This window comes from Meleagris gallopavo, chromosome 1 (genome assembly GCF_905368555.1).
Source record: "Meleagris gallopavo chromosome 1, MGAL_WU_HG_1.1, whole genome shotgun sequence".
Taxonomy (NCBI): Eukaryota; Metazoa; Chordata; class Aves; order Galliformes; family Phasianidae; genus Meleagris; species Meleagris gallopavo.
Genome location: NC_139404.1, coordinates 33,532,504 through 33,558,066, shown reverse-complemented (window position 1 = coordinate 33,558,066; position 25,563 = coordinate 33,532,504). Strand labels below are relative to the sequence as shown.

General features: G+C 36.7%; 1 protein-coding gene across 4 annotated transcripts in view; it reads right to left on the bottom strand.

Annotated features, from left to right (window-relative positions):
• LEMD3 (LEM domain containing 3) overlaps window positions 1-25,563 on the bottom strand; it is a 48,936-nt gene that overhangs the window by 5,156 nt on the left and 18,217 nt on the right. The window contains exons 2-12 of one of the 4 annotated variants that reach the window (XR_014882375.1): window positions 25,188-25,241; window positions 23,696-23,733; window positions 21,500-21,566; window positions 15,602-15,669; window positions 14,337-14,416; window positions 14,110-14,258; window positions 12,226-12,327; window positions 11,260-11,362; window positions 10,833-11,011; window positions 4,135-4,258; window positions 2,504-2,585 (exon numbers count right to left, since the gene is read on the bottom strand). Coding sequence is in view for 3 of the 4 variants with exons in the window: in XM_019611253.2 (XP_019466798.2) it covers window positions 2,504-2,585; window positions 10,833-11,011; window positions 11,260-11,362; window positions 12,226-12,327; window positions 14,110-14,258; window positions 14,337-14,416; window positions 15,602-15,669; window positions 21,500-21,566; window positions 23,696-23,733; window positions 25,188-25,241 (922 nt within the window). In the remaining variant the exon portion in view is untranslated. Of the gene's footprint in view, window positions 1-2,503; window positions 2,586-4,134; window positions 4,259-10,832; window positions 11,012-11,259; window positions 11,363-12,225; window positions 12,328-14,109; window positions 14,259-14,336; window positions 14,417-15,601; window positions 15,670-21,499; window positions 21,567-23,695; window positions 23,734-25,187; window positions 25,242-25,563 lie in introns of those variants that run through there. The other 3 variants (XM_019611253.2, XM_085220557.1, XM_085220565.1) reach the window with 3 other exon arrangements.

The following is a 25,563-nucleotide window of genomic DNA, read 5'->3' as shown; positions in this document are numbered from 1 at the left end:
CTCTGAAGCGCTCATTTCCTGTTTGGAAATTTAAGTATACTATTCATATACTGTGCTTACTGTGTTTTGTAGACTTGGGACATGAAACATTAACAGCTGTCAACTAACTTGGACCCTTACAAAAGGAATGACTTGCCTTTCCATGATCCTGCAAATACAGCCCATCAGCTTTCAATGTGATTCTTGCAGGAACGCAACAAATGTTTTATGAACCCTTCTCATCACTGTTTTAGTGGCAGATGCAGAAAAATTGTTTATTCAAATGACACCTAGACTGCTATTTCCAAGGACAATTCTGCATCTGGCATAGTAAATGCCCAGGACATACAGTCAAAACAAATCATAATTTTAAGTCAGCTGCTGTGGTCTGAGGGTTCACAAGTTCCAGGTAAGTTTCCCGACTTTAGACAGTGGAAAGAATTACTGACTCTATCAGCACTGATAAATACAAATTAACCAGCATATTTTCCAGATGATTCTCAGATCAATACAGAAGAGCACTATCACGGATGGCTTCTACCAGCTACTGGCATACTGTTGAAGCATACTCAAGTTGTTTATAGTTAGCATACAGTAGCATGATACAAAGAACAGCTTAAAACTTATTCCTTTAAACACATTCTGCACCCTTTGCAAATGTCTCATCTGGAATCAAAAAACATTTGCTAACTTAACCACACACACAGTGGTATATTCTGTGTTTCAGCTAGTCTAAAGGCATTCAGCTCTTCTAGACTGGAATAAGAACATTGCCCTTCTTCCTCCTTTGACATGAGCAGTTGAATAAAGTATTTCTTCTTGCACAGAGGGTTTGTTGTTTATTTTTAAGTCACTCCAAGGGTGTCAAAAAACACATTCCCTTAAGCAACAGCCCTCTGTAAGACAGCTAATGGAAAAGAAGTGGGCTGGAGGGTACAAAATGAAATTGGACCAGGTATCCCACTAGGACTATAAACCATCAGTTCAGTAATGAAAGACAACACTCAAAAGGAAAGCTCTTAAAAAAAAAAAGTTTTCTTTTTTTTTTAAATGAATGTATTAAATAGAAATTGCAGTATCCAAATAGCTGAGTGGACACAGATGCTGGTTTATAAAACATAGCTTAACACACTTGTTGACTGGGTCAGTTCTAGAAACAAGTCTACAACAAAGGCATCCCTATCTGAGAAGACTGTTTTCAATGATGTAACATCCCAGTTACTAGTTCCATTGACAATATAACAATTAATACAGTATAACACTAAATGTTACACTGAAGTTTCAGGAACTGATTTCTGCACTACTGGGACTGATCAATCATAGTCTCCTTTGTAGCAAGGACTGTAAGGACACTGATCTCACCCGAAATTCTCAGCAAATCTTATCTTCCATCCTCCTATAAAAGGATCTATCAATCTACCTAAGAACAATGCCTACATGTTCAGTCTTGCTGAAGCTCTGACAGAAAAAACAGTGGGGGTCTCTGTCCACGACAATCACCAAGCCTTAAAGCCAACAAGAAACGGTTTTTAGGGTAGTTCTCTATGCTAGGAATAACATTGTGCTCAGCTACACTAGCTAACACCTTTCTAGATAATAAGATAAGAAACTAAAATAACAAAGAATGACTAAAAGTGAAACAAAATTGAAGATATATACCTGAAGTCAGCAACAACTTATGTCTACCCTCCACTATCCTCTCCATATTCTTCAATCTCAATTAGCATGACAGTATTCCTGAAAAGCAGCACAGCACCTTCATCTTTCCCTTATGTAACCGCATCAGGGTAAGTTACTTCAAAGAGGTTAAAGTCCTTGCACTGCACTGAACAAAGATTAGAACCAATGTCTTAATTCTCTGTGTAAGGCCCCAACCCCTAACACGATCTAGCCCACATAAGGACAGTAGGTGAAGCTTTAAAAGACTACAAACATTTAATTATCTTGCCTTAACTCCTGACACGTGATTAAGTTTGGAACTTCTTTATATACATTACACGTGAGTATTAGAAGACTACGTTGCAGTAATTTGCTTCAAAACCTTTTGAAAAACCCATTTGCTTAGGTAAGCAGTCACAGTGCCATAAGATAGCAAAGATGCTTTTAATTCAGCATTTCAAATGCAAACCACATGACTTCCACCACAGTCTAAATGCTTCGGAATACTTAATCCTTGAGAAATCTGTAATCTTTTAGGATTGGGCCCCAAAAGTCTTCCCTGTCAGTTGCTAGAATTGAACGTTTACAGAATCAATCAACGGAGAAGAATAAGTCATTGCTTCAAAGAGCATGATTAAATGCCACACTCTTAAATAAATGACCCAAAGACAAGAAACAAGACAATGAAGGACAGAAGACAGACACTAAAATTATGTCTTCCCACAGATGCTAAAGACAGATCTTGTACAACTGGCTTGCTTCTTTCAAGGTATGCATGTTTACTCACTTCTAAACCCTTCCCAGAAGACAAAAGCAGACACTTTCATACGAATACAGAAATACAGAGAGAACAGTTCTTACTTACATAACAGGGTCAAACATGTTGCGAATCTTTAGACATGGTGTCAAGCTGTTTGGAGGTGAATTTCTTCTATCTAGATGAAATGCTAAAAAAAAAAAAAAAAAATTTAATAGTATTTATTGACATGCACAATGTTATCCAGGTAACAACTCCATACATTAAAAACAGAATACTTTCACCCACATATGAAAAGGCTTCACACAAATTAAGTTTCTCCAATCTTTTACTGCACTAAGGAAAATGTACCACATCTATTAATTATTTTTTTTTTTTTAAATACAGAACTTTTAGATGCAAACAGATAATGCATTCTCTCATGTTCAGTTCATAGTAAATGAAAGGAATTAAGGGCATTTAAAAATACCATACATTTGAAAATAAAGTGTTGGTATTGTGTCTTTGAAAAGACAGATGCTCTTAGAAGCTGGATCAAGTTCTTGGAGTTGTAGGTTAACACTCAGTTTCAAATACCTAATAAATTAACATCCCTTTCCACTTTGGGGGCAGCCTGTTGTCCATTTGACTAAGAAACTGGGAGAGTCAAACACACATCTGTGTTGCAGTAACTATCAAGAATGTCAAGATGCTCTACACCTGTAATCAGAAACTTGGGGAAAAAAAAAAGAAACGAAACGCACCAAAAGACACAACAGATACAAGAAAAATGGAAATTAAAAATAACGAGAAATTCTTTCAAAGATGAGCAGTCCCATTAAATATTCATGTGAACTTCTAAAATAAATATCTTCCTTCTAAAGTTCCCGAATTCTACATTTGGGAGTCACAACAGAAGATTGCATCATGAAAAAAGGAATAACGGAGCCCTTTGGATTCAGCTAAGGCAGTCCCACGTCACGAGGGGCCAATGATGTGTGAATACTGGCAAAACAACTTCTAACACTCAAAAGAAGTTCCACTTTGAAGATTTGGAGATGAGTAGATGCAAGAGTTTAAGGATCAAAACTCTCAACAAGACAAAAATCATGTTCCAAGCTGAGGCTACTGCTTCTCCTTTTCAAAGCCTACTTTGTAGATTCAAGATGCCACATTCCAGATGTTACAAGTCCAAATTCTGGGCAGCAGTGCTTGGTACTACTGACCTTTTAAAACAACATCTTGCAAGTACATCTAAGATACATCAACATCACTGTTCTTCTGTAACTCATCAAAACAAAACCCTACTGTCAGTCACACAGAAGATACTGCACATCAAAGGAAAGTGCTAACAATGAGAAAGCAGCCTGCACAATACAGCACAAATTTAAAAAGAGAAATTTGAGGTTGAAAAGAAAAAAAGCATAGTTATGTATTACAAGTTACAAGACGTGGCCTCTGAATCTAAAATGAAAACCACCACAAGTTCCTCAAATAATTATAACTGTTTTTATTAGAGCATACAAGCACACAGTCCAAGTCACCAACAACTATAACAATTGTCCAATCTTTCTTGAGAATGGATTTCTAACTATGCTGGTGACACTGCACCCATCTCTGAACTGCCTACATTTTAAGGACAAGTCCTTTTTCAATAGCACATGGTTTTGTAAAGTTTTTTGTCCCAGGTTAAAAATTACAAGAGGGTATACAATAAAACTTTACAGAACTAAGCAACATTGAAAAATAAAAGGCCTTACCTTACTCATGTAGGTTGGCTCCAGCAGATCAAGGGAGGGTGAAATGTCACCAGCATATTGTACACTGGGGCACAAGACCATACTGGAGAAGGTGATCTGGGGTGGCCTAGTCATGGACCCGGACCTGAAAAGGTGTGGGGTTGAGGAAATTATGTGCTGATTGTTAATAGCTAGGTTTATTCAGCACATTCTTTTATTCCAATGATAAAGAACGGTGAGATTATTTGCAGAAACTGAAGGCACGCAGGATCAACATTTCTAAAAAGCTATTTCTGAACTAAAGATAAAATACAGTCATTTAAGAAGGCAGCTACACCAGTAAGCTGTGCAAAGTAACAATATGTAAAGTGCTTTTGTACGCATCTTCACTAACACAACCCCTGCCTGCTCCCATTCCTAATAATCTCTCAATCGAAAGCTCAGGAGGATTTCAGGTGTTTGCAAAGATGACTTCAGCCAGAGCAGAACACCAGCACTGGTGCAAAACTGATCTGCTGCCAACTTTATGTAAGCTCATAGTAATAGAACAGATGTGCTTGGAGAAGTATGGTACATGAAAATAAAGGTAAATTCTGTTTTTTTCTAGAAATGCTTTCAAGTCACTGTAAGTTAAAAGTTTTTCAATACAGATGTAGATCCTTATGCATAAGGGAAAAACAGAACTACGGAAATCACTGAGGTACAAAATAATTGCTACCACAGTGAGAATTAAAATGTAATACCAGAAATTAGACCAAAAGGGAGCTAGTGAAGAAGCAGGCAAGGAAAAAAAATAAGGCAGTTCGTCTCGACAACAAAATTCAAAATAGTGTGGTAAACAGATGTCTCTTGAACTTCATTGCACATCTGTAACAATTAATTTTACCTCTTCCCTATGAAACAGCAAGTTTAAATTAATAGGTAACAAAGATATTCAAATTACAGTATTGATTACTTAGAAGTTTACACTGATATGGAACATAGTAACTATTTCCACAGCAGCTGAGCTCCTCAGAACATGGGCACGCGCAAGCGTTCTTGTAGGATAAGTGTAAACTACACTTAACCAAGCATCTTAATTGCCATTTCTTTTCCTAGGTCTCAACAGTTAGGATTACAAGATGAGAGCAAAAACACAGATATGAAATGAGAAAGTGGAAGCACAACCCTGCGTAGTAAATCACTGATAATTATTTTAGGACTTTCTTTGGGACCAGAGAGCACTTTCAAGAAAATCCAGTCATGCTGCACCCCTGTCACACTGCATTTTATTACTTTAAACTGATTAAGACAGCATCATTCCACACTCAATCATCAACAGCCAAAAGGGAGCGTTTTCAACAACCCCTGCACCACTGTGACTGAAAGGGGTCTGTGATGGAAAAGTGGCTCCTGCACAAGCTTCAAAATGAACAACTGTGGCACAGCTTCAATACCACTAGTGTGTTACTGCAAAAGAGATTACCCAGCATCTCCACCATGAGTTATAAAACAGCACAACTAATCTTTAGATTTGGATTCGATGCATTTGATGAGATTGAAGACTCAGATAACTGTACTTCTGACAAGCAGATTTATTCACGTTAAGCCACAGGTAGCTAATTTATCAAGTACTAGCCTTTCATATCAAAGCAGGAGAAAAAAGAAAATGCTCTGTTGAAATTCTAAAGTTAAGCACTGTAACGCAACACACAAGGTTTGCCATGGGTAAACAGAAAATACACTGAAGTCAAAATACTACTAAATGCTAATAAGAAAGGAGACTCAGGTTGACTTGGGTTTTAATAGAGTTAAGTTAAGCTACAGAAGGGATGGAAAGCTAGATGGGATCAAAACTGCATTTTACCACAAGAATATTTTCCAGTTTTCTTGCAGTACTTATGTGAGCCTTTTCAAATGGAGAAAGGACTGTACACTCTTAGAAACAGGGGAGGAGAGCTATCAGTCACTCAACATAGCAGATTAGCTTGCATGCTTCAGGATGAAATATCATCCCAGTCGTGGTACTTCAGAGAGCCTTCTTATCTTCAGAGCTTTAAAGGAACTTTAGCCACTCTTAGTTTAGCTTCTTTGGAGTTCATCGTACATATTTTTCCTTACAGATGCAGTTACTGAAGACATGACAAAACAATAGCATCTCTTCATTCAGAAGCAATCTGAACACACTAAAAAATATTCTTTATTCCTTTGAGTTATACTTTGACCTAAACAAGATTATTTTTGAATTGACAATATCTTGTTCGTTATTTTCATTGAGCTTACCTACCCACTCTTCTTTTGACAGATATGTCAACCATTTACCCAGTAGATGATACCCCGAAGGACACTAGATTTGATTCTGACACAATTAAAAAATCCCAAACTACTGCCTTTAAAAGCACAGGTTGCATCCTGCAGGACTGAACAAAATGCCACAACACTTGAACTGTGAATGACTGCATAGATACAACAGAACCTAGACATTCATGCACAATACAGGTCCCACACTTAAATTCATGGTGTCATATACCAATAACTTACTACTATGCGCTGATGAGTCAAAAGGATTTCAAGTTTACATACTCTAAGTACTGTGCTCTGCTACGAGCTGTACCAGGTTCCAAAATTTAAAAAAATAAAGTGTGGTGTTGAAATAATTCATAAGACCCCAATCCAAAATTCATTCTGCTTCAATATGTATTGAGTTTGTTGAGGAATTACCAACCTGAAGAGCATTTAAAGTAGTCTCCAGTCTGATTTATGAACATTTATCTTCAAACTTTAGAACACGAGTACGAACTCATTCTATTTATTTGTAATTCCAAAAACAAAGGCAGTGACATATACTTAATTGTTAATATCAGGAAAAAACCTTCAAATGTGAGAATAGCCTGCTAACTGGATGTACTAAAACACAGAGTCCAAACAACTTTGTTACTTCAGCAACTCCCAAGCTCTTCTGTTACAGCTGAAATATATCATTTCAATTTTTCAAATATCTTTGCTGAACTACAAACTTAAGAACCAGGAAAATAGTTGTTGAGAAAAGTGTTAACAGAATAGCTGTTAATATATCCTATGCTGTAATAAGAAGCATAGAAGGAACCCTACCAAGTAGATATTCTATGCAATGTGAATGAGGCTAAATGGCACAGCTTAGAAGCAAAACACATCTATAGTGTGCTGAAGTCAATATTGGACGCTCAAATTTTCATGGTACCAACTGGAAGCTACTACTGAAGTTTCCTAAAAAATTTTAGAAGCTACAAATCTGTTGGAGACATAAATGAGTATTTCATGTAGCAAAACAACACCTGAGCCATCTCAACCAAGAATTCTTCCACATGAAGGAAAAAACATTATCAAGCTATATATACTGAGGTCAAATCTAACAAGAAAAGCTGGGAACAAATGAGTGATAAATAAGAAATACAAGAACTTGAGTGCCATGTTTGACAGCCTGCACTGAAGAATGCACAACAAAAGATTTAACATGGTAGCGTAGGTAGCCTGTAGAAACCACAGTCAATTTAAATATCTGAAACTCAGTCATGACAGTATTACAGAGAATGGAATAGACAGCTATAACATTCACCACTGCTGCAACTTTACCTAAAGCACTCTCACATTCCTACAGGATGTCACTAGGCGGGGGGGAAAGCACTGCAATTCTCATAAATTTACTATTCTCATCTTACTAAAATGTTGAAAAACTGAAATAATGTAACATAGTTGTCACAGAATATTACATTACCACTATTTCAAGACACCAATTGCAGGACCTTAAGCCTGCAGTAGTGACAAAATAAAAAGGAACAATACCTCATTTCCAATGAATGATTAAAAATGAGAAGCGCAATGCTAAAACTAATGGCGTAACTTTGTGAAGTATATTATTATATCCCAATACAACGTATCACACAGACAAAGCAAAAATTGGATCCCAATACCACAAAGATCCTCATCAAATAACATGCAAATCTCTCAAAATACTTGGCTTTACTGACGGGAGAGAATTGCTTGCTTTTGCTTTAAACTTAAAGAAGCAAAACTTAAGGGCTGAAGGCATACACACACTAGCTGGGATAAAAATCAAGATGTTAGCACTCCTTTTATTCAGGCAATCAAGCCTGCTACAGTTAAGTGTGCCAGGCCACAAAGCAGCTCTTTCTGTCAGGAAAGGAAAATAACCACAGTGGAAGAATCACTTTAAAACTATATCCTCTATACATAAGGAATAATAAAAATATTGTTTCTTACAAGTAAGAACATATGTTAATTTCCTTTTATTGATATAAACCAATTACTATTTGCATTAGTGAAACTAAGACCAAAATAAGCATACTCTAGATGAACATGTTAAGAGCGTAGCTGCTTGTTAGTAGGAATTGTTTTTGTTTGCTTAAGTGGGACCAAGAAGGGAAGAAAATCTGTTTGGTTTTTAACAAAGCTTCTTTCAACATCTTGTTCAACATGTGACTCAACCTCAGCAACATCCAGTTAACAAAAACAAGCTAAACTAAAAACTGGAGAAGCAGCAGCTTCCTCTTCCCTTACCAGAAAATAAGCCATATTATCACCTGATAAACTAGGATTCTGTAGAGTTTACATCAGTCACACCGATGAAAGAATACAGCATTTCAGAAGAAAAAAAAGACACTCTTTTAAAGAGTCTCAGGATTTAAACAACTGAAGATTTTATGTTAAACATTTACCTTTGTTGTGATCAAAATCTAAGTGACAATCTCTTACATAGCAGCCCCAAAATTCAAGACTTAAGACTTGAAAACTTTTAAGCACAAATGCACAATGAAGAAAGACATTTATGACACAAAGGAAACACTACTAGGAGATGCCCCACATCCACACACTGCCAATTGAGAAAACTTCTATCCCAGCAGATTCCCCTTCAAAATAAGCATGCAGCTCTTCTTCCAAACTCTGATTTAAGGTACATGACTAATAACAAGACATTCATGATCTAGAAGCTCTGGTTTATGGGCTGTCAGATAGAAACAACTGCATTAATTCTAACAAGTATAAGGGATAAGAGAATTCAACCAACCAAAGGAGTGCTTTTTCACTGAGGGAATTAGCTGATGTAGTCACCAAGCCAGTAACTATGATATTTGATAAGTCATAGTAATCAGGTGCAGGCTGGTGACTGGAGAAAAGGAAACATCACACCCATTTTTAAGAAGCAAATAAAGGATGACCTCTGTCAGTCTCACCTCTGTACCAGGAGAGATCATGGAACATATCCTCCCAAAAGCTACACTAAGGCACATGGATGACGTGAAGGTAATATGAGAGAACCAGCATGGCTTCAGCAAGGGCAAATTCTGCTTCACTAACCTAGTGGCCAATTACGATGGTGTCACTGCATCAACAGACAAAGGAAGAGCCACTGACATTATCTATCTGGACTTCAGTAAGACCTTTGACACAGTACCACACAACATCCTTCTCTCCACATTGGAAAGAGACAAATTTGATGGGTAGACTGTTCAACAGAAGACAAACTGGCTGCAGGATTGAGTCCACAGAGTGGTGGCCAATGGCTCAGTGTCTCAATGGAGATCAGTGACAAGTGGTCACTGGGGTCACTGCTGGGACTGATACTCTTCAGTACCTCACTGTCAGTGTCACTGATGAAGATGAGCGCACACTCAGCTAGTTTGCTGATGACATCAAGCTGTGGGTGTAGTTGACACACCCAAGGGACAACATGCATCCAGAGAGACCTAGACAGGCTTGAGCAGTGGGCGCAGGTGAACCTTATGAGGTTCAACAAAGCCAAGTGCAAGGTCTCTCACCCAGGTTGAGGCAAGCTTCACTACCAATACAAGCTGCAGGATGAAAGGACGGTGTGCACTCCTGCCAAAAAATACCCAAGGGCACTGGCGGATGGCAAGCTGGACATGAGTCAGCAATCTGTCCTCACTCAGAAAGCCAACCGTATCCTGGGCTGTATCAAAAGAAGTGCCAAAAGAGGTGATCCTGCCCCTTTACTCTGCACTGGTGAGACCTCATCTGGAGTACTGTGTCCAGATGTGGAATCCTCAGTACAGAAGAGGCACAGACTTGTTGGAGTATGTCCAGAGGAGGATCAAAGGGATGGTACACCCCTCCTATAAGAGCAGGCTGAGAGCTGGAGCTGAGAAGGCTGTGAGGCAACCTGATAGAGGTGTTTCAACATCAAAAGGGGAGCTACAGGAAAGAGGGACAGATGACAGACTCTTTAGCAGAGTCTGTGCTGACAGAACAAGGAGAAATGGCTTCAAGCTTAAAGAGGGTAAATTTAAGTTGGATAAGGAAAAAATCTTTTACAGTGAGAGTGGTGAGGCACTGGAACAGGCTGCCTAGAGATGTGGTGGATGCTCCATCCCTGGAAACTTTCAAGGTGAGGTTGGATTAGGCCCTGGGCAACCTCGCATAGCTGCGCATGTCCCTGTTCATTGCAGGGACAAGAATGACCTTTAAAGGTCCCTTCCAACATTTTGTTTGTTTCTTTAAATTCATGGAAAGGAACAAGTAACCTATTTTGGTTGTATGCCCTTAGGTATAATAGAAAAGCTTATTGGAAGCATTCAAACTGAATAAGTAAATCTACAGAATGGGATGACATAAAAATGGTGCTGACCTTACAAAAACTCTTAAAGAGATGAGAGAAAGCAAGTCTTCCATTCCCAAGTGACAAAATACCATGGAACAGATTATAACAATTGTATTTGTAATACCTTGGCCTTGCCACACTTTTGACGGTATTACTAAAACTTTGTCACATGCAGCAGAAGGTTGCATCCATTTCCAAACCAAGAACTCAGCACTGCCTATTCTTCGTGTCTCTGTGCGAACTCTAGATTCATTTGCCGCTAGGAAGTCAACTGCTCTACTCCAGACTTTCCTCATTTTCCTCCTTAAAAAAAAAAAAATGAAGAATTACAACGTTAGCATTATAATAGTCTGCACAGCTGACATCAATCATAGGAGCAAATCACAGAAGGAACTCGTGTTCATGTTTTTTCCATACCTTTATTGATTAGAATCTCCAAGAATATTATTCTATGTAATCTACTGCTATTTAATTATAGCAACCAATTATAATTACTAAGTCATATGCTTTATTCCATGTAACAAAATGAAGTACGTACAGTGGGTACATACCTGTCCTGAGCTGGTATTAGAGAATCATGCACATGTGAAATAGGCATATAAGGTTGCAAGTCTTTATTTTCAGAACATGCCTCACTGTGACTTCTTAGAACATCTAGAACACCATAAAAAAAAAAAAAAAAAAGGGTAAACATCTAGTACATACAAACATGAAGAAAAATATCAATAATGACTATGAACAGTTACTCCAAAATCCCTTTCCAATTCCAGTAATTTTAAAAAGTTTTGAGGTTTTGGAGTTTTGAACATTTTTAATCCTAATCCGGCTGAAAGGCAAATCAAGAAAACTAGCTGTGTGCATAGTACCTCCAAGTACCCCAAAGAACTCTGGAATAAGGGAGAAAGAGTTCTCACTTGACTATTAGCAAAGATGGCCACTTTTGGAAATAAAAGTGCTTTCCCCCTACAACATCTGACTAACAAACATAAAAGTACGTTGAAGTAGAAAGGCAGAATTGCAGAAGGTGAACATGCATTCTGTTTTGGTAACACAATTTTGCTCAAGTCAACTAATTAGAAGGTTGGTTTTTTTCCATTATAAAACAGTAAGGGTAGAAATGGTAGCTAACATTTAGGCGTTTTGGATAAAGACAGCTGAAAAACAAAGATGCAGAAAGCAATATCACCATGTATCTAGTAAATAAGCATTGTATTTATACTGTTTACCAATGTAGATAAAATACTGCCTTGTCAATAGAAATTCATTATAGCTATGATGACGCACTACATAAATTCAAAGCTCCTCAACAAAAACTTAAAGTTTAAAGTGTAATTAAAAAAAAAAAAATACAAGTAAGAAAACCCAAACCACAAAGCAGGCGTTTTTCAGAAAACTGTAAGAGCATGACAATAACTAAACACATAGAAAACATAATTGACTGAACTAAGGCCAGTAGTCTGAAAGCTTGTGCACAGGTGTAAATATATATATCAGATACGGGATTCAAGAAAACATACCTATGATTTTTACCACCATATCATACATCTGCCTCGTTTCCTCTTCTTCTTTTGCCCAACGATATTTCATGTAGTGCAAGACTCCCCAAACAATTGCTACACCTGCATCAAGATGTTTAAATACTCTTTAACAGTATTAGAAAATTGGTTATTTAACATGACACATTATATTTAAGAAGTTGCTTGAATGACCTAACATTTTATATTCACATTTCAAAGTTAGTGAAGTACACTGTCCTTGCTGTCCATATTTTTTATATTTTATTAACACAGCAACATTAACTCTTAAGCTTCGAGTTGTAGATGCCATTGAGAAAATGTTTTATTGTCTCAATAATGGCCTGGTACCCAACTGCCACTATTGACATTTGAAATTTAATTTGTGAGGACAAGCAGTAAAAGAATTATCTTGGAAAAATTTGAAATCATCATAAAAGTTAAACACAATACAGAACTCGTTACGATGTTAAAATGCACAATATTCACTAATTTAAAGATAAGTCACAGTTTAGATATACAGGTGAAAACTAATCAACTTGAACAGCAACAGTTTAATATTTCTTGTCATGATGTACAATGTACAACATGTTCTTGTTAGATTATCTTCTAGATGCTAAAAAAGACAACCTAGTTAAGAACACCAACCATGTAGGCAGAGAAAGTCTTATTTCTTCCATCTCAGACTGAGGGCACCACTACACCCACGGTCTCTTAACATGAAGAACAACACACATACAAACTGTAGTCATGAAGTTGGCCTTCAGGCACCAGTGATCACAAAGCAATGTTAATTGATGGAAAAAGAGACTGAGGGACACCATCACTTTAAGTCAAAATGGGTATTAATGACAACACATCCAACTTTTACATGATGGTTAATTTCTGAAAAGGTACTTCGTATTAATCTCAAATGTAGATGAGTTGTAACACTGCATGTGTGTTGGCCCTGCACGTGGCAGGGGGATTGGAGATTCATGATCCTTGAAGTCCCTTCCAACCTGGCCATTCTGTGATTCTGTGATACTAAGCAATTTGCTCAGCATGACTGATGAGACCTGTTGTTGACCTGTACACTGAGTTTTGCCTCCACCTTCCAATCCAACCCTCATATTCACTATTATCAGAAAGACAGCCAGCTGGGACAGCTTGCCTTGTAGTTTCTCAGAAAGCTAGTGAAGGACGTTAAAAAAACCACTATGAAATTGTTAAGAATCTATGATCTGATTCTATGATAAATGACCTCCTGAATATTTAACACGTGCATAAGATTAGTTGTACATCTTCACTTCTTTCCATGTGCCTGGTTAGAAATACTGAAACGTCTACACTCAGTTGGTCCTTCTTATTATTCTGCACCACTTTCAGCATGGATAAGAATTTCATGTATTCTCAAGTTGAAGTAACTTAACTAGAAAACTATCAGATTAAGTCTCACTGAAAAACCAGATACCTTTTCTGTAACAGAGTTACAAGTAAGAATGTTTGGTAACAACCAGGTAATTAAACTTCTCCTAGAAATGGAAATATAACTACAGAAAAGATGATTTTCCTCAAGATCCTAGAATAACAATGAAATAGTCTGAAAATAAAGGCCAACATGTCTTTTTTCTCAAATACATCCAAATTTGCAATTTTTTTTTTTTTTTTAAACACACAAAGCATTGCTTTGGCAGGGAAAAAGCCAAAGTTTGCAGAGAAGGAATCAGTTTAGCTGACTACATCAACAGATGACAGCAAATAATGCAAAAATACATGCGTGGCTCAAAAGTGTAAAGCAGACTATGTTGTAACCAGGATACTGACTGAAATTCAAGAAAGCAGCTCTCTTACTATGTAAGTACATAGGGAAAAGTTATAATTAAAAAAGCATTTTTGGCAGCTTACCTAAAAGCGGTATTGATAATCTATGAGTTACGCTAATAAATGCACGGCGAAAACGACACCTGAAAGACATCTTTGGACTAGTGGATTCCAGGTACTTCACATCTGTCACATTAGTGACATCCACATCATTAGGGTCACTGCCAAGACACCTATTAAAACATATAACACATTTACAAAAAAGAACACATTCCATCAGAACACACTGCTATGAAATAAAGCTCACTTACTTTATGCCAACATCTTCCCCACTATTCAATATCCATTGTAGTGCTGTATTAAATACACTTTCATATTCTGGATCTATATTCTGTCAAAAGACAAATATGAATCAGAAACTTTCTAAATAAGCAGAAAGTATCACGCCATAGTAAAATACAAACATTCTGCAAAGATTAGGCAATTTGCAGCAGCAGTCAAAATTAAATGGCTTTGATCTTGAATTTTCAAGTTTTGCACAGCTTCTCACATTGGCAAAGTGATTTCATACATGCTGTGAGCAGCTACAGGACTTGCTAATATTCCTCAAACAATTACACAAAAAGTCAAGTCACCATCACCCTTTATTAACAATTTTGACCTACATGGTAAAAATAAATTCAGCCACTAGGCGGTGCTCATTGAAAACCTATTTCAGAAATAAAACCAGTTACAAACCCAGGTGAAAATTGGTCCTATAAAGAGCAGCTGAGGTATTTTTTGGTTTAAGTTTTTTCCTCAAGCATCTTAGTTGATAATCTGCAAATAATCTTATGTTTGTAGTTCAGGAATGATATAAGTATGTAAATTCCCATGTAGTTAAGTTAGTTGATACTGGTTATTGTAGGAGGACATAAACTGCAATTTGAGCAAAGTCTCCATAGTTCACCTTACATGTCCTCTGCAGAAAAAGGAAAGCAAAACAATGGAATTTAATACTCTATTTGAACTGAAACTGTCCAAAACAATTTTTATCTCCACCTTTTCTTTGGGTCTTACATCAAAAGAAAAGCCCCTAAGGAAAAAAAAGAGGAACAGCAGCTATTTCCACTTTGAGAATAAAAAAAGTTTACCATCAAACACTGAAATTCAGTAAAGGAATCACATCTATAATCACAAAATGAGGCAATGTAGAGTCAAGTAAGGTTTTGTACTGACAGATTTTCATGCAGATTTTGAGTTTAGAGCTAGAACAGTTGTTACAATAGCAATCATTCTTTTGATATAATAGAAATGCTAGTCCATTTATCATCTATCATCAGTTCTTTTCCCCTGCTGCTTTTTTTTTTATTTGCCATTCCTCTCCCCCAGAATCTCCCTACCACTTCACATAAAAATCATGAGCAGCATGCGTTAAAGATATTAACTCAAAGCATTTCCAATTAACATTCGATTCTATTTCAAATATTAGTCACTACATTAAAATGAAATCACATGAAAACAAAAATAAGACCTTAAAATTTTTGATTACACAGATCTTAAGTAAGAACCAATGAATAATATCAGAATGACTTACTTTCAAATATGCAGCTGCCTCCTGGACGGTAAGGTTTCTTTGAACAGAGCTGCCACATTCATGTTTCCCTGGTAAAATTAAATTTATTTTGATCATACATATTACTAATCGTATAAAATAAAATCACCAAAACACAATCATAATCTACACAAGCAGGAGTAGACAAATAATTCTCTTAAAAAAAAATCTGGATGAAATATAAAAAAAGACCGTCACAGCTAATAATATGTACAAATAACATCAATACAACTTCATGTGATGATCAGAAAACATACTTCAATATTTATACTGAAATTGGAAAAAAGGTAGTATAAAGATCAATCAGAAGAACATTACCATGAAAGAGCTGCTATACTCTGACTCAACATCTTCCAAACAATTTAATTCATTTACTCTGAAGTAGGTGTAAGCTTTTATAGAGAGCATGCTAGTTCTAGTTCTATCATATCCACAGCAGTACTTCTGGCACTATGAGGTTACCACATTACAGCTTGCTCCAAGTTACTGCAGTACTTCTTTCCCTTCCTGCAGGCTTACAACACAGCAATCTGCCCCCAAACCGCTGGTTTTACCATCTTCCTAATTCTTTCAGAAATAATGCAGAAGCAGCCAGGAAATAAGGCACAGCCAGTTCACTGCCACGTACCATCTTCTTTCTCATTTACTTTTACTAAACTGAAAGAACTTAATTTATGCTAAAATAATTAGTGACAGTCACGCTAAGCCCTCATGCAAAAGCAAAACATCCAACATCAGTTTTATCCACTACTAGGTTATTATTCCCTTAGAACTGGAAGAGAATAACAAATCATTTCTTTCTTGATCCTTCTGAAAAAAATCAAAATTAAAAACAACAACAACAAAAAAAACCCCCACCACCTTGATATCTGTATCTGCACCAAAACTGTAAAAAAAGGAAGAACAAATCCAGCCTATCACTAACTCAAGATGAGCCTTACCCTCCTGTACCCATACCTATTAATAATTCCCAAAGCAATAGCAAAGCTAGGGAAGTTTATATTTTGTATACATGTGAGATTCTTAAACTTCTGTTTACAGTCTCACCAGTTATTTCAAGATGAAACTACTCCATACTGGGCTACCTTTTAAAGGTAGCAAATGCTAGTATTAACTATCTAGATTCAGGGTAAAATTAGCAAACACTACCACAAGCTATGGGAAATATTTTCACGCCTCGCTCACAGGAGGGAGTTCCAAAGAAATAAATGTTTTTATGAAGCAGAAGTCTTTTGCAGACTGTTTTGTTTAATATCCTTCTGATATGAAAGATAGTAGTTTAAAAGTTGCTTCACTTGATAATTAGCACACATCTTAGATTTAGATCTGATATGATAGCAAAACTAGCCACTAGTGAAAAATGATAGCGTTCTTGCCAAAAAAGAAGTCAGCACAAGAACTGCAGCTGTAAGTTATGCTAGCTTATATTTTAGGCAGACGTTCTTTTTGTTCTGCATAAATTCTACTACCTGCAATGTACATTTACAGGCATCAGTGATTTCATGTTTCAAGAGTGGCAGACTTGGGAGAACTAGGTATCTTATTCATAGTCTCAAGCACAAACACATTATTTAAAACTTAGAATTTTTAGTCAAAAAAAATCCCAAGCATATCTTGCTAGAAGCTCTACCTACAATCTCAGCCAGGTATTAGATTACATAGCATTAACATGACTACTAATACTACACGCAAAAAAAACCTGAATGAATAAGACCTGAAGTTTTGAAGCACGTCAGTCACCATTTGAACAGAACAGCTTAAGGGAGCAAGGGGATGAAACTCTTCTGCCCAATGGCTTGGGGGTTTGTTTTTGTTTTAAATTATAAGAAATAGTAAAAGGATGCAGTTAACAAACAAAGAAAAAACAAACAGTACCATAAAGCAATCAGATGTCAAGACAGTGAAAAAGGCATTCCTAAAAGAAGCCAGAGGATTCATTTTAGATTTTTACTCTTAGAAGAGTACAGCACTACAACCCACATGAGGACAAAAGCTCCTTTAGAAGCAGACTTCTAGCAGTTGTAAAATAATCTTATTTGCCTCCTTCCAGGAATGACATTTGCACAGTATGCAGCCAACATGTCAACTTCATAGCTTCTTGTCTCATTTTTAAAGCCAGCAGACAGTTTCTTCACTGCACTTTTCCTGACAATTTTTTTTTCCCAACTGAGCAAATTTACCTCTTAAAAATGCTTTTGATGCTCAGGCACTGACAATATTTAAGGCCCACCAGTACAAATTATTCTCATGAAATCCCAGAAGAGAATAAATAAAAACCCATTTCATCTTGCCTCCCACTCCTGAAATCAGTAAGCTAATCACTCATGTAGTTTCAGCCCTGTGCAAAAAGCTGCTAGAAGTGCAGCTATTCATTCCTATTCCTCTGTTGTTGAGGATCGGAAAGCTTGAGAATTTTCCAACTTTCTGCAAGTCAGGTAGATGTCCATGCTAATGCAAGCAGCAAGATATTCCTATGTGCCACTTTAGCCACTCTTTTAGCTAGTGGTTCTGCAAATGAAGGCTTACATTGAGTTACTTTGGTGTAACTATTAACCACTTGGCTTGGAAACTCAGTCTGATGCTCAGAGAAGTGAGTAATCGAAGAAAAGTAAGAGCAGAACAAACGTTGTGAGAGCAAGTACAAATGACTGATCTCCCATAGGCAAATTCAACAACAAATTCTAAGTGTGGAAAAACAGAAATTCTTATATGGGTTTTAATCAGGTTAAAAAAGAAAAATCAAATATCTGAAGAACTACAGGTTAAGGAGTGTGGCAGAACAGGAGCTGCCAGATAGAGTAGCTAACACTTTAAATTAATGTTAAGGAATAGCCAGTGCTTTGCCAGCCTTGGATTTACCGACGAGTCTCATTCCATACCGAAGTCCAATTCACCTCACATCTCAAGGACATGTACTGTCCTTTAGTGCAGAAGGAAACCATTCAAGTCTCACAGACCTCTCTGTGGAGAATGCCAAGCCAAAGATGCTTCTCACTAAGTCAAAATCCTTTGTGCACAAGGAAACACAGGAGATGCTTCTTTGGAGGATGGTGACCAGGCTTATTCATTTTGTAAACTTAAGAATGGATCCATCTACTGAAGACCCTCCACAAAAGACAAACATCCAGTAATTAATACATACATGCCGGAAGGAAGCCTAATTTAAATAAAACAGATTTTGTTTTAGAATAAAGTGTTAGGCACTGAACTATACAGTATCTACAAACCTTGCTGCATTTAACAAAGGCAGAATGAAAAGACACAAAGAAGAATATAAAATTCAACCCAGAACTGAATGAGCAGATTTTGCTTCTCCCTCTGATTTCTTCTGAGGCAGGCATTACTCACCACAGATTTAGTAGACTAATAATTCTGAGAACAGTGATGCATTAAAGGCAATCTATTTTTACAGAGAATAGTTAAATTATTTTACATAATATCAGAGCACCACAGAATAGAATAGGCATCTTCAATTGGAACATAGTATATTAAGCCAAATAAAAATAATGAAGCATTACAGAGACTCTTTGTTACTTTAAAAAAACTTCCAATGCGTCATCTTTTATATTTAAGGCCCCATCATTTGCTCTCCAATTAAAGTTGACAAAGCAGAAAACACTAGCTCAATAAAAATACAAGAAGCTTAATTAAACAGAAGGCTAGCAACTGAATTCTGAAGTGATCATCTCCACTGCAATTAGAACACTGAATAAAGCTTAACAGAAGACACTAGTGCAAGTTTCCATCTTGCCTTTTTAATATTAACAGTAATAACATGAACAAATGATTGATAGCCAAGCATGAAATGAGAGAAACTTTTCCAAGTATGCGACAGGCCTGAGAAGAATCATTTTTACTAAAATTATCTTCCATTACTTCTCTCTTTTGAGATGCTGCATTACGTATAAAAGTAACACTCTTAAACCCTGCATCTCTCAAGCAACCTCCTGTGTCATACAACTTTTAAACAGTTTCCACCTGTTGTGCCAGGCTGACGTCACTGCAGGACTGAAAAAGCGGATGGCAGACCTCTACCTCTCATACCCTGACAACAGTTGGCACTGAGGATAACTTCTGAGTATCAATGAAATAAGTCATTCTTCAGACTGCATGCAAGCTATTCTGTTGAGCAACAAGGCAATATGGTTTCAATTTGAGGACCATCCAATCAGAAAATATAGTTATATTTTTCGAAAGTAAGCACTGAAGATTCTCCTGGCCAGAAACAGACTAACAGAGATCCTTGAGATTTAAGGAAGAAAGCAGCAGGTCATCTTGGAGCATATATATATTCCTCTTGTAAGGAAGACTGCAAAACGTATTCTTTTAAGTGTTCATCACATAGGAAAAGAGCAATTAATGAAGAAAATTCACGTTCCTTCACAGATGCAGAAATGAAGCACTGAGCATTTTTATCCATGCAAATAAATCATCTACCATACAGCCACTGGAGGGCCAGATAACACTGAGGAAAGGGCAAGCTGTTACGCTATTTCTCTTCCTCTTTTGAAGAAAGAATATAATTCATTACTTCCATTTCACACCACTCAGCGCTTTGCTGCACATAGCTGTAGGTCTCAAAAGACTCTCCTGCACAGCACAGGTTAGTTACCTTGCGTGAAAGAAATCTTTCTGTCTCAATGATTGATAGGACAGAATTATCCACTATCATCTATAAAGCATGAAATAGTCTGAAACAGATAAAAATATCAAGACATAACTGAACCAAGTTCAACACTACACAACATTCACAATCAGAATGCAATAAATTTAAAACTAAGAAAAAAAAAAAAACTATCTTGAACACATTCAGGTTAAACATCCTTTCACTAGCTTGGGTTAAAGCATACTGTAAACAAGGAAAAATTTTGTGGGATTTGTCCAAACATTACTTTTATTCACTGTAGGTATTGTAAATATTCTGAAAACAAAAGCTTCTGCAGGAAGATCACTCTTGCAATTTAAAGGTATTATAGAACTGCTCAGATTTCTCACACATTTCCTATATAGTTCCGGACACAAACTGTCTGTCTCACAGCTGTTGCCACATTTTCACCCTTTGAGAAACACCTACGTTATCTGGCAATAGTGAGTCTTTATACAGAGAAAACAAATATGCTGAGAAGCCTTCTCAGTGGTACTTGCTGTTGCAAAACAAATAGTTGTCACAAAGAACAGTTACGAGAAAAAAAAACTGAACCACTGCCTTGTAAATACTAAACAAATAAGCAAGGATATTGAACAAATGGTAATCAAGGAATAGTTCCTGCTGTAAATCATACTAGATGTCAAAGTTATACAATAGTCTTAAATTTTATCATTTCCCAATTATGATGTGTAGATATCTATACAATTTAAAGCTGCCTTAATTGTGAAAGCACAGTGATTTTATTTTGAATATTCAATAATTCTAAACACCAACTCTTACACAATACTATACACACTAATGAAAAGTTCTATGTAATTAGTTTAAAGTTAGACTCGTTTGTCTAACAAGGCCATCTTGTTTAACCACTAAACGTTTTTGCTTGATATGAAATCAAGTTGTAAACATTTTTCCACTAGAGTGAAATAACCACCTTTCCCTCACCACATACAGCATGTTTAAACCTTGTAATATCAAAAACATAATCAAAAATCTTGAGATCAAAATATTCAGTCTTCCATGTTAACTCAAAAAAAGTGGCAATGAAAGATGCTACACTGGTGGAAAAGGCAGTGTACATGATCTAGAAACAGGACTTCTAGTTTCCCAAAGCAGAGCTCTAAGGATAATCAGGGCCTCAGAATACACCAGTTGCTGCAAATCATTATCTGAGCACAGACATCTCAGTAGCTGTTACAATAATACTCATAGTCACAATATTTTTGAAGTGTTACCTGCTACTTGTGCCAATTTATCATGAAGTGCATATAAGCTGTTCATCATGAGACTTATTTCATCTTCCTAGAATTACAAACAAAACCATTGCATTAATATTAAAACATTACTAGCATGACATTTTCTTACACTTAATCCAAAAATTTTATACATCATCAGAAGAATTTTGTTTTATACACATGTACAGGTAGAAGACTATAACATTTCACACATCAACAACAACTTAAGTTGGAGATTTTGAAAAAAGTATTCACAATACTCATTTTTCAGATCTCAACTGAAACTGAACTAGATTGCTGCCTGGAATCTGTTTGCTCAGCCAATTAAAACAGACAGCTCAGAAGGTTATTTTAATACTGTCGAGAGAAAAGTGCAACGACCTACTGCAGGAAACCTGCTTTAGCAGGGAGTTGGGACTAGAAGATCTCCAGAGTCCCTTCCAAACCCTACAGTTCTGTGACCCAAAAGAAGCCAAAAGAAGAAGGGTCTTTTTTGAAAGCTACTATGTAAAAATAAAAGTGAGCTTTATTCTTAAGAGTGGGTTGTGTCACCACACAAGGACAATACTGGAGTATCATACAGCCATATGCCCCATGTAAGATTCACAGACAACAAAAATCTGATTTTGCTATCTCCAAACTACTGTAATTTTTTAACGAAAGCTATAGTTTGCATCATCTTTTTAGGGTTTCCTGCATAGGCTACTTGTATAAGGCCTATTTACCAACATACAAAAATGAACACCATAGAAATGTTACTTTACAACAGATTTAAACTTCTTTACCAAGACATTGAGCAATTTCATTGAAATTCATTCTGCAACCTTTTATATTGGAATAAGTTACTCAAAATATGAAGACAAGGAACAAGTTAATTATATACACTTGAGTAACCTGAAGGCCACTGCAAAAAGTTGTGGGTTGCCTTTTTGAAGCTGGCTCTGATTCCCAGGCAGAGCAAAATGGCTCAGATAAAACAAGAACCTTTATTCAGAAAATGTGCAAAAGAAAGTTTTCCAGTCTGTTCATCTTCTGGTTTTACGTCCATTGAAAAAAAAAAAAAAACAACAACAAAAAAACGTGTTTTTAGTATAACTCCCTGCTGCATGAGTGCAGTCTGACAACATTTTAAAGACTGAATAGCTCCAATTATTTTCCACAGAAAAACTGCTACCAAAAGGAAGAATACTTTTCATTGATCAAAAATTTGACAGATTAATTCCCCACAGACAACAGTAGAAACTGCCTCTTGTATTCTGGTTCTACAAATCCACCACAGTATTACAGTTGGCACTACCCAGGAAGTTAACCAACCTCATTAACCCATTTCCTGAATGGAAAATATCAGCCCTTTAACACAAACAGCAGTGCTCTAAGTTCAGCTTATTTGCCTGTCAGTACCTCAGAACCTACTTCGCAAAATTTAATTTGTTCAGAAGACTCAGTAAAAGTTTCTTCTCAAAAACTAGCCAGAGCTATTGAATGAAAATATGCAGCAACTCAATTGCAGAGCTCAACACTAGATCCCCCAAAAATTATCTTGTGAAACTTTCACATACATGCCAATGAAAAGCAGATCACTGTTTACAGGCCAGCCAAAGAGACTGAAGGCCCCCAGAAAGAACTACTAAAATGCAAGTTGCAGAACGAGACTAACCCAGATACCTTCCAGGATGACATCTCAAAATAGGTTATCCTGATATTCCAGTTGAGAGAGCGAATAGGGCAACTAGTAATAGCACTGATTCAAAGTGAAACAGACACATTTTCAAATCCATTTTCTGAAGACAACTAACCCTTGGCTCTTCCGTAGTACTACGGGAAGACCATAACGTCTCACGACAATCATCTCTTGTCAGTTGTCCTTTCACAGTTGAGAAACAAATGGTAGCAGTAAAGGAAAACTGATCAATTTAGCATCAAGAAAATCTTAGAATATTTTTTCCTCATACGTATACAACACAAATTAGGTAACATTTTCTCAGTATATAAAGCAACAAGCATGAGATAGCCAAGTCCTGTAATCTTATTTATACTGCCCAAAATGAAAAACAAAAACTTAAAATATTCAAGTAACAAGAAATAGACTCATCTCACATCAAACATTCAGAAACCACACCGTTCTGATAAGATCACTACGGCTTATACAGAACCATTTGACAGACTGAAATCTCAACATTAAATGTTTTTACTTACTTCTATGTTTTGTAGTTCTCCACTGAAGGGATTCTTGACTATCAAAAAAAAAAAAAAGAAAAAATAATTCATTCTATAGTTTGAAAATAGTTAAAAGTACATCATCACTCGGATTTTATAACAATGCTGTATTGTTTAAATAAAAACAACAAGTCCATAACGTGAGAAATAACAATTAGGCAGCTATTAGCATTTGACATGAGCTCCACATTTTACATCAGGCTACAGCAGCATTTAGGTTAAACCAGAATCCTGTTTATCTGCATATTTCACAGTTTGTTCGCACGCAAAGAAAAATGTACTTGTCATTTGCCAAACAGTTGCTTTAATGACTCAACCACATTAAAATCATAATTTGAAGGCTTTACATACTTCAGGTATCTATTTAAAAAGTATGACTACTTTTTTTTACTATTATTAAGCCATAATCCACGTAACAGAGCTGTACAACTACACGGTACTTGATGTATTGATGGAAGTAAGAGACAACACATTGAGGACTTAGGCGAGGAGTGTAATGTGCCTAAATGACCACTCTATCCCAAACAGAACAGTTCGTACAGCTCCTTAAAGCATATGCTTATCTATTATATTCCTCTTGGCTACAACAATAAATTCCTCAAGCAAGAGAAACTGAAGCTAGACACATCATTTGCACTCAAAAATGACTGCCTGGTAACTGAAAAACTACCAAGGCAGGAAGCAAACACCATTAAAGCACAGTTGCCTCTCTAAGCTACGAACTCAGACACCCACAGACTAAGCTTACACAGCAGTGAGCAGTTCTGTGTCCTATTCAAATGGGAAATGAAATTTTTACTGGCCTCAGTTCACAAGCACAAACACAATCAGGATAAAGAGAACATCTTGGGAAACCAGTCACAATCTTGCAAGTCTGGATTAAGTGCCACCATATTGATGCAGAAAGCACACCAAAAATGGGCATGCACATGGGACACACTGCTTAATGCATTTCTACAGTTCAACCTTCTAACTGAAGCACAGTAAAATACATGCACAGTTTTAACTGAAGTCCAAAATAAGTAACTCCATTTACACAATATGGTTAGCCTCCACTCCCAAGGCATCACACCTGTTTCCACTGCATTCCTGGTTGCACCTGAAGGCACCCAGCAACAGTCTGATACAAACCTGACCCACACAAAGCCCTTCCACACAAAGTTCTTCACAATGCATCACCAGCTGCCTCCTGGCAGCCAGTTGACTGACAGCATCCAAAACCATAACCAGGATGACTAAGTTGATCGATTAGTTTAGTCACAAATGGGAAAAACAAAAGAAATAAAGGTAGAGACAGCAGATTTCTTTACATTTGAAGCAAGATTTCTCATGTAGGGGGAATGGAAGGTACAAAGGAATTGAAGCACCAACTCATAAAACAGCGGTTCCCTGACCTTTGCCACATGTAATGTTATTTGGATATGTAACTGCTCAAGTCATAGTTTCTGGAAAACAGTGCAACTTACATTACCTGCAAAAACTTCCACAGCACTTCTGCCAGGAGACAGATGTTGACCCACTTCACCTTAATTTTGAAAAACAAGCAGAAGTGAGAATGATTACGGATTTATTACTCCTATATGTAGCGGCGATAAGGAACGATTAGAGCCAACAAACCACGTGGGGCAACAAAAATGTTTTCTGAGTAAAGAAAAGAGCCTGACCCTTTGAAACTCTGCAAACAAAAGGCTGCTCATGTGCCTAGGCTCAGAAGTGTGTCACTTGCCCAAAGCAATAAACAAGTTCACTTCCTCTGACACTGAAGGAAAAAAAAAAAAAACAGCCCAACACAGGGTCTGGTTTTTATAGCCCTAAACACTTAATTTGGATATCAGATTAATAAATGC